Source organism: Protomyctophum parallelum (assembly GCF_964188405.1).
Source record: "Protomyctophum parallelum genome assembly, chromosome: 21".
Lineage (NCBI taxonomy): Eukaryota > Metazoa > Chordata > Actinopteri > Myctophiformes > Myctophidae > Protomyctophum > Protomyctophum parallelum.
Window position 1 is genome coordinate 28,016,699 of NC_139713.1, and position 12,572 is coordinate 28,029,270.

Sequence of the window (12,572 nt, forward strand, 5' to 3'; positions counted from 1 at the left end):
AAGGAAGTGATTTGACAATTAGGATGCCAATCACAATGGGATCAGTGGAGTCTACGCATGGGGAGTCTTCTACATCCCATGACCGGGAGGGTTGTCAAGCACTGTGATCGGATAGTTGGTTGCTGCTGACTTTTGACACTATTAAACAGCAAAATATGACAGGAGCACTATAGGCTATTCATCATGTTGAAAAATGCACGTAATTAATATTATTGAATGTAATATTATTTGACAAACGTTATGTCATCTTGCAGAAAAATATATTTGAAGAGGTTACCTCCTATAAATGTATGTGTTTTTTTGATTGATTGAAATATTTATTAACAGTTTGTAGAATTTACAGTACATTTTAAGCACAAACTCAATACAAAGACTGTCAACTGTGAGTGGACGACCCAATTAAGCATTACACTTGTTTACAACAGGGTCCACATTGTTCAATTCATCAAAACATTTAAAGACATACAAACATTTAGAGACATACAAATAGACATTTCTATGTAGCTAAATTCATCAACATGATTTGTCACGATCCGAGTTGGCTTTGTCCGCGGCGTAACCGTCTTTAAATAAATACTTTAAGAAAAGCCTATGGGCAGAATGCATTGGATTTCATTTCCTGGGCCACTCGTCAAAGGGGGAAGGACTGCGACGCTCTATACACCATTGCACATAAAAACGACTACAGGGTGTCTAATGAAGTATACTGTTACCTCATAGACACATGAAAAACTGGAAAAATACAAAAATTGTGGCACTCCATCTTTAAAATAGCACAAACTTCAGTTTAACCACTTTAGCCCTATGCGGCTGCTAGTTTCTACGAAATCTTGAAGAAGAAGAAAAAAAGAACATGTTTTGATTATTATTTTCTTCAAGTTTTTAACAAATCTTGTGGGGTCCCGCTACGTCTACAAAATATTTTCAGGTGTAATGGTAGGGGTCCTTGACACAAAAATGTTAATTAAATTAAGAACACCTCGCCTATAAATTAGCCTATGTATGTATTACAGATTAAATGCTGATGATTTGTAACAAAAAAAGGTTGCCAATTGCCATGACGCCCAACTCACCAATCACAGCGTGTCCCTCCGAGACATGGGATGCAGACTCCCTCTATTGGCTGTTGAGGCTGAGACTCTGGACAGCTCCCCAGTCTGCTTCACACACAGTCAGTAATCCGCCGGAGGAGGAGAGAGAGAGAGAGGGACAGCCATGGAGAAGAAGAAGCCACCACAGCACAGGCCCGTATGATCGAGATAAAAAGAACACATTTTCACTGGGGGGAGAAGGGAACAAAACAACAGGCGACCTCGAGAGGTGGAGGAGGAGGAGGAGGAGACGGAGGAGGAGGAGGAGGGCGACTAAAAGAAACGGAGGGAATACGAAGGAAGAAGAGGGAGAAGAAGAAGAAGAAGAAGAACCGGGGGATTTTAATACGAGGAGTAGTAGTGGACCCGTCCGGAGGAGCGCGCATCAGGAGCGGCGGAGGAAAGCGGAGAGAGAAAGGTGGGGAGGGTGGTGGTGGTGGTTGATGGTGGTGGCGGCGGTGGCGGTGGGGGGAGAAAGAAGAAGAAGAAAAGATAAATAAAGGAGAAGCGAAAGAGATATTCCGATATCCCTGGATGGACTATTATGACTTGATGAATGAAGACTGCCTACACTAACGCTTATCGATGCCTGGCCAAGGACCTGGACGCTTGTTACGCCACCATGAACACGGAGATGACAATGGACAGCCTGCACGGCGGCGGCGGCGTGACCGTGGGCTCCGTGCAGACGCTCCACGATGCGGAGCTGATGAGCGGCCACAGCCCCCACCTGGTGGGGGCTGTGGCCGCTCATCAGGTCCGCATCATGGACGCTAGCGGTGCGGACTCGGGGGGCCGTGGCGGCGGCGGCTCGGGGGGGGCCTCCACCACCCTGCGGCTACACCAAGACCTGGCCGCCCGCTCAGCCATGGCCATGTCCAGCATGGCCACGATTCTGGGGGACGCCGCGGCGGGGACGACCGGCGGGGACTACCATCACCATGCACACCACCACCACCGCGCCGCCGCGGAGCTGTCCTCCCTGCCGCTGCACCACGCCATGCCGTGCGGCAGCGACACATCCCCGCCGCCGGGCATGGGCACCATGGGCATGGGCGGGACGTACACCACCCTGACACCGCTGCAGCCGCTGCCGCCGATCTCCACGGTGTCGGACAAGTTCCACCACGGCCACCCGCACCACCCGCACCACCACCACCATCACGCGCACCACCAGCGGCTCTCCGCCGGGAACGTGAGCGGGAGCTTCACCCTCATGCGGGACGTGGAGACGCGCGGGCTGCCGACCATGAACAACCTGTACGGCCCCGTGTATTCTTCCCACAAGGAGCACATGTCCGGCGGCATGGGGCAGAGTCTGTCCCCGCTGGCCAGCAGCAGCCCCGTGGGCGGGCTGGGGGGCAACTGTCTGGGCTCCATCCACAGCGCGCCGCAGGGGCTCCACGGCTACGGCGCGACGGCCGCGACGCACGGCGGCTCGACGCACGACAAGATGCTGCATGCCGCGGCGGCGGCGGCGGCGGCCAACTTCGACGCGCACCACGTCACCGCCAGCATGCTGGCCAGAGGTGGGGACCCCCACCATCAGCACCGAGGCCTCGGCGGCCCCGCGGCCGGCATGATGCCGCACCTGAACGGGATCCACCACCCGGCGGCGGCCCCCAACCACCACCACCCGCACCACCATCATCCACACCTGCAATCTCCATCCCACGGGCCCGTGTTGGCTTCTTCCACCCGCGACAGACCGCCCTCCTCCTCCTCGCAGCCGGGGGGGAACAGCAACAACGGCTCCGGACAGCTGGAGGAAATCAACACCAAGGAGGTGGCGCAGCGCATCACCGCGGAGCTGAAGAGATACAGCATCCCGCAGGCCATATTCGCCCAGAGGGTGCTGTGTCGCTCCCAGGGGACCCTCTCGGACCTGCTGCGGAACCCCAAGCCGTGGAGTAAACTCAAATCAGGCCGGGAGACCTTCAGGAGGATGTGGAAGTGGCTGCAGGAGCCCGAGTTCCAGAGGATGTCCGCGTTGAGGCTAGCAGGTGAGGAGGCGACGCATGCACATGGGACATGGGACGGCTTGCTTGCTTCACACAAAGTGACAAAGCTTGTGTTTTGGTTCAGGCTTGTTGCCGAGAACATATGTGTCAATTTAACTGTGGGCCTAAATGTAGGCTAATTAAATGGACACCGGTCCATTTGGTTATACATTTGAGTTATGGATGTGATGGATACGTGTAGGCATGTTTTAAGAGATAATTAATATCAGAATGACGAGGCGTCCTGAAATAATTAAGCCTCAAATTATGTGACAGTGGTTGATATAAATTGTATTGCTGTTTGTTAATTTTATTTGCTAAATTGTTGCTATTTGTGACGGAATATAGTTTAGCATTAGTTTTTATCGAAAAACATGGAATCAAAATTGGGATCTATAAAATACAAAATAGTAAAGAATCACAACACAAATCAGCACGTGTCCGCGTATAGCCCACTCTAAATGTAGGCATATAACCGAATCAAATGTAGGTCTGTTTGGAATTACAGTATTATGATCGCCATTATTGATCAATAACAAAGCGATCGATATGAAATGACAAGGTCATGGGATTTCCCTTCGCCGCTCTGTCACTCAATTCCGTTGTGTAGTAGGCCTAACAACCATAGCCTACATAATGAGGGAATAGCGCTATTTCGTTTACATTTAAACCACATATACTTATAGGATTATTAGCCTAAAGCAGTGAAAGAAATGATTTAGGAAATCGACTTGATTAAAAGTATTATTATCATAATCATTATAATAATTATTATTAGCCTATTCTTATTCTTATTCTCATTCTTATTAGGCCTATCCTATTATCATTATACCACTATATTGGTCATATTGACAGGTTGGTAAAATCTGTGATAATTAAAGTCCATTTTAGTTGTTTAGGTGTAAAGTAGCTTATAGGTTGATAGGCCTAATCAACGTTGATTTAATCACCCAAATTAAATGGCACATTCTGAGTGGCATACACAGGGCCTTTATACTGTTGTGAAAACTGTGTGTGTGTGTGTGTGTGTGTGTGTGTGTGTGTGTGTGTGTGTGTGTGTGTGTGTGTGTGTGTGTGTGTGTGTGTGTGTGTGTGTGTGTGTGTGTGTGCGTGTGGGGGGGGTGAGCAGTGTGTGTGTGTGTGTGTGTGTGTGTGTGTGTGTGTGTGTGTGTGTGTGTGTGTGTGTGTGTGTGTGTGTCAGTGTGTGTGTGTGTGTGTGTGTGCGTGCGTGTGAGTGAGAGAGAGAGAGAGAGAGAGAGAGAGAGGGGGAGGGAGGGAGGGAGGAAATGGGGTGGGTGCAGAGTTTAAGGTGTCGTTGATTGGGATAAGCCTAAAGCAATCAGAGGGGACTGAGAGACGCGTTGAAAACGGGATAAATGGGTTTTCTCTGCGGTCAAACAGTGGGGCTGTTGCCCCCTCTAGCGAGGACCTGAGTATCTGACTGTCCCCCCTCAACCTTCCTATTGTTCCTTCACACAAGGGAAAGGACAGGGGGAAAAGAAAAAAAAACATGTCCTGCAGTGATAACCTATATTAAAGACTTGAGGCCGATTCTACAATTCTAAATCTCACACGTTCAAGATGTTTTTAAAAAAATGTCCCAAAAGAGCAGATGTACAAGCTCGCAGCGCGTCACAAAGTGACACTCTGTGAGCTTGTATATCTGCTATTTTTGAATAGCCAAGCAAACATCAAAAATTACACTGCAGATGCTTTGAGCAATGTGTTATAGCTTATTGTAGGCCTATAGGCTAGTTGGTGCAGTTGTACAGTATATGTCTTTGTTTTGGCAAGCAATGCCGCTGTATACCAAGGAGGATATAATTAAGAGGAACTGAAATGTAAAATGATAAACATATACTAGGAAGATGAAAGATGTGATATGAAATTATGAATGCAAGACATTTAGGCTATAGACTACTCCTCCTGGAATAGCCTAATTAAGTCTGGCAAACAATTATTAATTATGATGACGTCACTTGGGATCAAATTAGGCCTATAGATGTTCTATTATTATATATATATAAGCGGACTGACTGAAGTTAATTGGCAATGATTATTGTTCTTGGGTGACATTGTTAGGCCCACTGTCAGTTCAAGCACTTGTCTTATATGGAGAACAATAAATCCATTATTCTGTTTGTGATCAGTGACATTTGAACATATACTGTAGCTTAATGGCAAATTAGACTTCTTAATAAGATATGGAAGGGGGATGGGTGGCAACGTGTGCGTGTGTGTGCGCATGTGCACGTGCGTGCGTGTGTGCCCCATGCTGCCTTGTGTGTTGTATAATGTCAGGGCCTGACTACAAACTACTGTTAATTTAACTACGAAATGTAACTGCATTTGGTTACATTTGGACACTCTGAGTTACACATGTGATATTTAACACCAAGGGGTTTGCGTGTGTGTATGTGTTTAAATCCTTCTTCTCAGCATGTTTGCTTTGGTCAGACAGCTATGCGTTCGTTTCTGTTGGTTGGATATCTTTTTGATAGTGTTAATGTAGGCCTAGAATCAATAGGCCAGATCCTGTGTTTTGATCCAGACCAGTTCTCAAACATTTTCATGTGAAGGACCCCCAGAAGAGAAGATTTTTTCCAAAATTAAAAACTGCTTAGAAAATGTCTTCCTTGCTCTACAAGCTTTTCTGATTTCTAAATATACATTTCAATTTAATATATTCTTTTAAATAGTGACTTGTTCTAAGCTTATAGATTGCATATAGTTTTCAAGAGCTTTGTTTGATTGATTAACTTAACGGTTTGCAAAAAAAGACTCGGTCGCACAGATTCATACAAAATAATGGTAAAAGGATAACTCAGAAAAGCCCCCAGTGCTTTCCATTATGGTCCTGTGTATTCAATTCATCAAGACATTTAATGGCAAACAATAATAGATCGTAATATGCAAAAATATCCTATATACGATTAGTAATAAGAAAGAAAGATAATAGTAAATAGCTGGGAGGGAGTTATTTCCGGTTATGAACTTAGACTTTTTACAGCTGAGTATGAAATTGGGTTAAAGTGGTTAAATTGTTCCTCAGTTAGCTGAGTGTACCGCCCCCCCCAGGACCCTTGGGGGGGACCCTAGAATTAGATCAACCAATACAGGATCAAGGTTCGAGTGTTCAATTCAATTAAACATTTATTCATATTTAAGTGTCAAATCACAACAAGTTGTCTCAAGACACTTTACATGTAAAGGCAGAGAACCGTCATTGTCCCACCCGAGCAAGCAGTTTTTGTGACAGACAACGAAAAACTGGAAGAAACATCAGGCAGACTCTATATACGTAGGGTGAACGGCCATCTGCCTTGACCGTGTCAGGGGTGGGTGGGGGGGAGGCAGAGAAGAGACAGAAAGGGAGAAGGGAGATAATAAATATAATTGTGTATTATTGTATTTATTTAATATAGTAAGTAATGGTATAGTGTAAGAATGGTATAGTATAAGAACGTAAATGTATAATACAATAGTATACAGTAGCAATCCATATTGCTGGTTTCATAGTTTCTTACATATACGAACATTGTTTCATTCTGGCTCCTCAGACATTGTAGCGCCAACAATTATGATTAAAAAACATATACAACAAGGGGAACAAAATGAAAAGAACAGTTTGACCGTTGATCCTATAGCAGGCAAGTTGCTTGAAGGTGCTGTGTGCAAGCTTCTTTCTCCTGTCTGAGGTAACTTATAGGTTGTGTTGTTAGATTAAGTTTAAAAACAAGATTGATATAAGGATAAGTTGATAGGAGCAAGCAATTTTGCTATAGGCTACACCGCTACAGTATCACTATCTGTGCACATGTGTTAAAATTAACACAGTTAAAAATTGATAAATTAACTCTGGGGATGTTTACTGTGTAGGGCAGGCCTATGTCTGTGATTTAGAATGGTTACCGCTGCAGAACCGATTTAGAAAGTTAGTTTAGACTGCAGAACCGATGTAGAAATTTAGTTTAGACACAGGAGGAAAATGTATAATGTTCTTCGATGTTTATCATCCTTATGCAGCTATATGTAGAAAGTAGAAACATAGCAAGATTGAAATGACCAAGGAGGATATTTTAAAGGACGACTTCCTCCCATTGTCAACCTATCTTCACATGCTCATGCTAAAATGGTACAATTTGTGTCTACTCGGTCTGTCTCAGAAACCCAGTGACATCATCGTTAGTCAACGTCCGTATTTATTTTACTTTTTAACACAAGAGCAATGGCTTCCATTATAGCATGCTAACCTAAGTTCCAGGAATTGAAAGTCTGCAGTTTATATAGCTTGGATTTCCCATAAATTATGACAGTGGTAGGTAGGTTTCTGAACTGTCCACAGCCCTCCTCTGCGTCACAGACAGGGTACACATACAAAGCAAATAAATAGCGAGAACTGAGGAATGGTCAGTGTCCTGGCAATAGCTGTGATGTAAATAGTAGTTATTATAATAATATATGTAGTCGCCATAACATGCACCATGATCAGTTACAATGATCACAAAGTATACAACACTATAAAATCGTTACCAGCACTCCCCAAGCAGTCTACAGCTTTATACACAGATGTTTCCAATACTCATTTGCTTGATTACGTGGACCTGTCTCACACTCACACACTCACATTAGGACGGCAGTAGCTCAGGAGGGAGAGCAGCTTTCTGGCAATCAGAAAGTAGCCTGATTGAAGTGTTAATTTACAAATCGATAAATTAACACGGAGGATGTTTACTTCACTGTGTATGTCAGCAAGACTAGGACACAGTATTACCTTTATTGTTAAGATTGTGTTGCAGAAAGACGTGTCTGATCCCGAGGTGCAACGTCATGTCAAAATTTGGATACGAAATTAGTCCTCCTATCCCTGATAACTCTATTGACACAAACCCCTCTCGCCCACGAACGCTTCCTTCAGCATACAAGAGGTTTTTTTAGAGGTCGAGATTAGAGGTGAATTCCTGCTTTGTTGACTATATGTTCAGATGCGCAGCAGAACATTATTTTACACCGTTTCTTTTTTTATTATATGAATGAAGCGTATCATCTGCCATTTCTAAACCTATAGCTATATGGTGTGTGTGTGTGTGTGTGTGTGTGTGTGTGTGTGTGTGTGTGTGTGTGTGTGTGTGTGTGTGTGTGTGTGTGTGTGTGTGTTCTGCACTACCCCCCACCTGAGCTTTCTCTACAGCCGTAATAACATTCCGCCGTACAAATACAATTATGTGTGTTTCATCTCTGCAATAGGAGAAAGAGCGAGAGAGAGAAAGGGGGTTGTGTGTGTGTGTGTGTGTGTGTGTGTGGGGGGGGTCCTTCTATCCGATTTACTCTCTACCTAGCCTATAGGTTTATATCAGTGGGTTTCAACCCTTCTGGAAACTTTAACAATAATTTAACTCTATAAGGGTCTATTTGGTTATCAATTCTCCATCATTTAGCTGGGGACCACCTGGAACCCCCTCAAGGACCACTGGTGGTCCCCGGACCACTGGTTGAAAACCACTGGTTTATATTGTAGCCGTTTTGCCAAGTCACCATTCTCAGCCTCATATGGTGGCCGTGAAGGACGTTTACATCCAGGCAGCCCAGTGGCTTTCAACCAGTGGTCCTTGAGGGGGTTCCAGGTGGTCCCCATGCAGCTAAATGATGGAGAGTTGGTAACCAAATGAAGCCTCATACATCTTTAACTCTTGAGAACATAAAAAAGGAAACCAAAAGGACCCGTATAAGTGTCCATTTGGTTAAATGTTTGTTAAACACCTGCATTACTTAATTTACAAGAAGTCTACATAATTAGAGAATGTACGTCATGCATGTATTGATGTCGTACTGAACGTTCAATACAGCATGTTTGTGTGTCAAACAACGTAGAACTAAATATTTTACGTTTTGCGTCTGAGAGGCTAAATCTCATCAAATGGTGATCCGTGGCTCAATTGCAGAATAAATAATGGGCCTTGATATGAAAATGGTTGAAAACCACTGATCTATATATAGCCTATACCACTTGGTTCTCAGCGTCAGATCAGGGGTTCCACCAGGGGGTCCAAATGGACCCTTTACGGGTCTGTAACTCTCAGAGTTAAATGAACACTGAGAATTGCATAGTGTAGCTTGGAGTCCCAAAGATAAATACTAGTAAAAACTAAATACGCTGAGTTACAGACCTGGCCATTAGGACCCCTGGTGGGCCCCAGACCAGACGTTGAGAAACAGTGATCTAGCCTATAGGCTACTGTTCTTTCAGGCATTCAGTCTCTTTCTCTCTCTGTCTCTCTCTTTACTCTCATTTATTGCTGTCTACTTATATGCTCTCTCTCTCCCTCTCCCTCTCCCTCTCCCTCTCCCTCTCCCTCTCCCCCTCTCTCTCTCTCTCTCTCTCTCTCTCTTTCTCTCTCTCCCCATCCACCCCTCTCTCCCAGGGCTTTGGGTTGGGGGTGGGGGTGTTGGCGGTGTGTGTGTGTGTGTGTGTGTGTGTGTGTGGGGGGGGGGGGGGGGGGGGGGGGGAGGTATTATGTGATCGGGGCAGGCCGGGGGGAATAGAACACAAGAGCCAAAGCTGCAGCGTGCTGATGAATTATTGATAGGAATCTCTGCATGACCCGCCTCTGTCTCTCCCCTCACAGTGGCTGCTCGCGGCTTCTTCACCTTGCCCTGGGTTAACCAGGCAAAATCAACAGAGAGAGAGAGAGAGAGAGAGAGAGAAAGAAAGAGAGGGTATTTTCTGACAGAAAATGCACAATTCTTATGGTTTTCTTTTGTAAGCTAGATTTCCTATAGTGTAACACTGTTGTTTTACTCGTTTCCTTATTGGCCTTATTGTGCATACGTTGTTTTTGTCTTGGCTGTTTTGTTGTGCCTTTGCTTTGGTAATGTACACGTATGCTTTCTCATGCCAATGCAGCCTCTTTGAATTTAATGGGGAGAGAGAGAGAGAGAGAGAGAGAGAGAGAGAGACATAGGGGGAATAGACGGGGAGTAGACAGGGAGAGATGGAAACAGGATCGAGGGAGAAGGGGAGGGATGGAGACAGCACAAGGAGCGATCGAGGGAGACGGGGAGACGAGAAATAGGGAGGGATGGAGACAGGAAGGCAAGAGAGGTGGGGGCGAGCAACCAGTCAGCCATCCACTTGCTTCTGTTGATGACCATGGTACAGTGTGTGTGTGTGTGTGTGTGTGTGTGTGTGTGTGTGTGTGTGTGTGTGTGTGTGTTACAATGCAGAGCCTGTGTGTTGACGTCGATGATGCAGCCTACTGTGTTCATGTAGAAATATAAGAATGTATTGAAAGCAAAATGACACACGAGTCACGAATCAGTGCGTAATTGATTGATTGAATGAATACTGTCCGAAATGTAAACAGCACGTGGTACAGTAAAACATGACTCTCCTGTGATCCTATGTATTCATCAATATAGCATAAAGAATTAACACAATAACACATGTCATCAACAATAAACTATTATGTACAAAGGAGAAAGGGGAAAAATGTGTCAGTCGTCCTGGATGACACCTCCTTTTGATGGGAATTAAGTTACTTTGACCTCCCCTTGTGGTCTCCTGAATAGATGTGTGTTGGAATTAGCTGGGTCATGGGCTCAAGGCCCAGAAGTAGTTGTATCAGTTTGTTTTGGGAGGTCTGAAGCTTAGTTTGCAGTGACGTCGAGATGTTGGAGAACCAAGAGGTGCAAGCAGTGGCATTGAATGAGGGCTCCAGCTAGCGTCTTGAGAGCACTCTGGGGGTCCCAATAGAACAAGATTTTATAAAACGGAATAGACTGGGACAACTTAGGAAACAATAGATTGCATAATTTCTGCCAGTCAATTCACCTGTACTTTCCATCCTTCCGTATACTTCTTTAACCCAGTAGCTATAAGTAATAAAATATCAACAATGGATGAGGATCAGTGTCTCCAAATCTGAGGACATGGTTCTCAGCAGGAAACCGGTGGATTGTGCAGTCCGGGTAGGGAATGAGGCATTACCCCAGGTGAAGGAGTTCAAGTATCTCGGGGTCTTGTTCACGAGTGAGGGGAGGACAGAGAAGGAGATCAGCCGGAGAATCAGAGCGGCAGGGACTGGTATTGCAGTCGCTGTACCGCACTGTTGTGACGAAAAGAGAGTTGAGCCAGAAGGCAAAGCTCTCTGTCTACCGAGCAATCTTCGTTCCTACTCTCACCTATGGTCATGAAGTGTGGGTCATGACCGAAAGAATAAGGTCGTGAATACAAGCGGCTGAAATTAGTTTTCTTCGACGAGTGGCTGGCATCTCCCTTAGAGATAGGGTGAGAAGTTCAGTCACATGAGAGAGACTCGGAGTAAAACCGCTGCTCCTTCGCCTGGAAAGCTCAGGTGGTTCGGGCATCTGGTTAGGATGCCTCTCGGGCGTCTCCCTAGGGAGGTCCTCGACGCACGTCCCACTGGGAGGAGACCCCGGGCAGACCAACGTGCAGTTGGAGGAAACACATCGACTCACTGACCTTGGAACGTCTCGGGATCCCCAGGAGGAGGATCTATCACTAATGAGTCACTAATGTTGCTCTGGAGAGGGAAGTCTGGAGCACTCTGGTGGAGCTGTTGCCCCCGCGACCCGACTACGGATAAGCGGTTGAAGATGGATGGATGGATGGTAATGACCCAGCCAGAATTAACCCCCCCCCCCCCCTTCCTTTGTCATTAGTCCAAACCTTTTCTGGCAAATCAAACAACCAATCAGGAAGTGGACAATCAAATTCATGCATTGTTCCTCATCTTTGAAAAACAAAAAATATATAATTCATAAAAACATTGATATATTATTACTTATAGCTACTTTAAAACGCAAATCTTCTCTTCTGGGGGTCCCCTGGACGGGGGTCCATGGCCTACATTTTGGGGGCCCTTGATGTGAAAAGCGTTGAGAACTACTGATTTAGAAAGGCATTTGTAGAATCGGCATTAGGTCTTAATGAGAAAATACAAAGAACGAACGAACGTAACGTTTGCATTGTGCTTATTATTATTGTTCTATGTTGTCTTCCTTGTTGTACTAAGGTTACAACAAGGTTCTGTGTGTTTGTGCATTTCTGTCTGTTCTCATATACAAAGGTTAAACTTCGCTGCACCCAAGGCATAGATAGAGAGTGCTAGTCATCAGAATATAGTTCAAACAATTTGTGTGTGTGTGTGTGTGTGTGTGTGTGTGTGTTGTGTGTGTGTGTGTGTGTGTGTGTGCGCGCACACACACACATCAGGCACAGGGCAGCGTATAATATGTCTCCTGAAAGTGGGTGACATGAGACAACAAAAACTGCTGCTGCTCTCATCATATAAACTGTATTTGGGTGTTTGGGTGTGTTAAACACGGTGAAACTGAAATAGATCAATAGTGTATTGTCCGACTCATATATACCCCCTCTGAGGTGGCATTTTTAGGAACGTTTTCTGATGAAATTCAGGGCAGACAAAACAGTATGCGGCCTACAGCTGTGGACCTTGAC

At 45.3% G+C, this 12,572-nt stretch overlaps 1 protein-coding gene across 1 annotated transcript in view; it reads left to right on the top strand.

Moving 5' to 3' along the window:
- Positions 1-1,647: 1,647 nt before the first annotated feature.
- The window catches only part of onecut2 (one cut homeobox 2), a gene marked incomplete at both ends in the record, with an annotated part of 32,687 nt that continues 21,762 nt past the window's right edge, over positions 1,648-12,572 (top strand). Inside the window, one exon of the mRNA XM_083793186.1 lies at positions 1,648-3,094. Coding sequence (XP_083649312.1) covers positions 1,648-3,094 — 1,447 coding nt within the window. The remainder of the gene's footprint in view (positions 3,095-12,572) is intronic.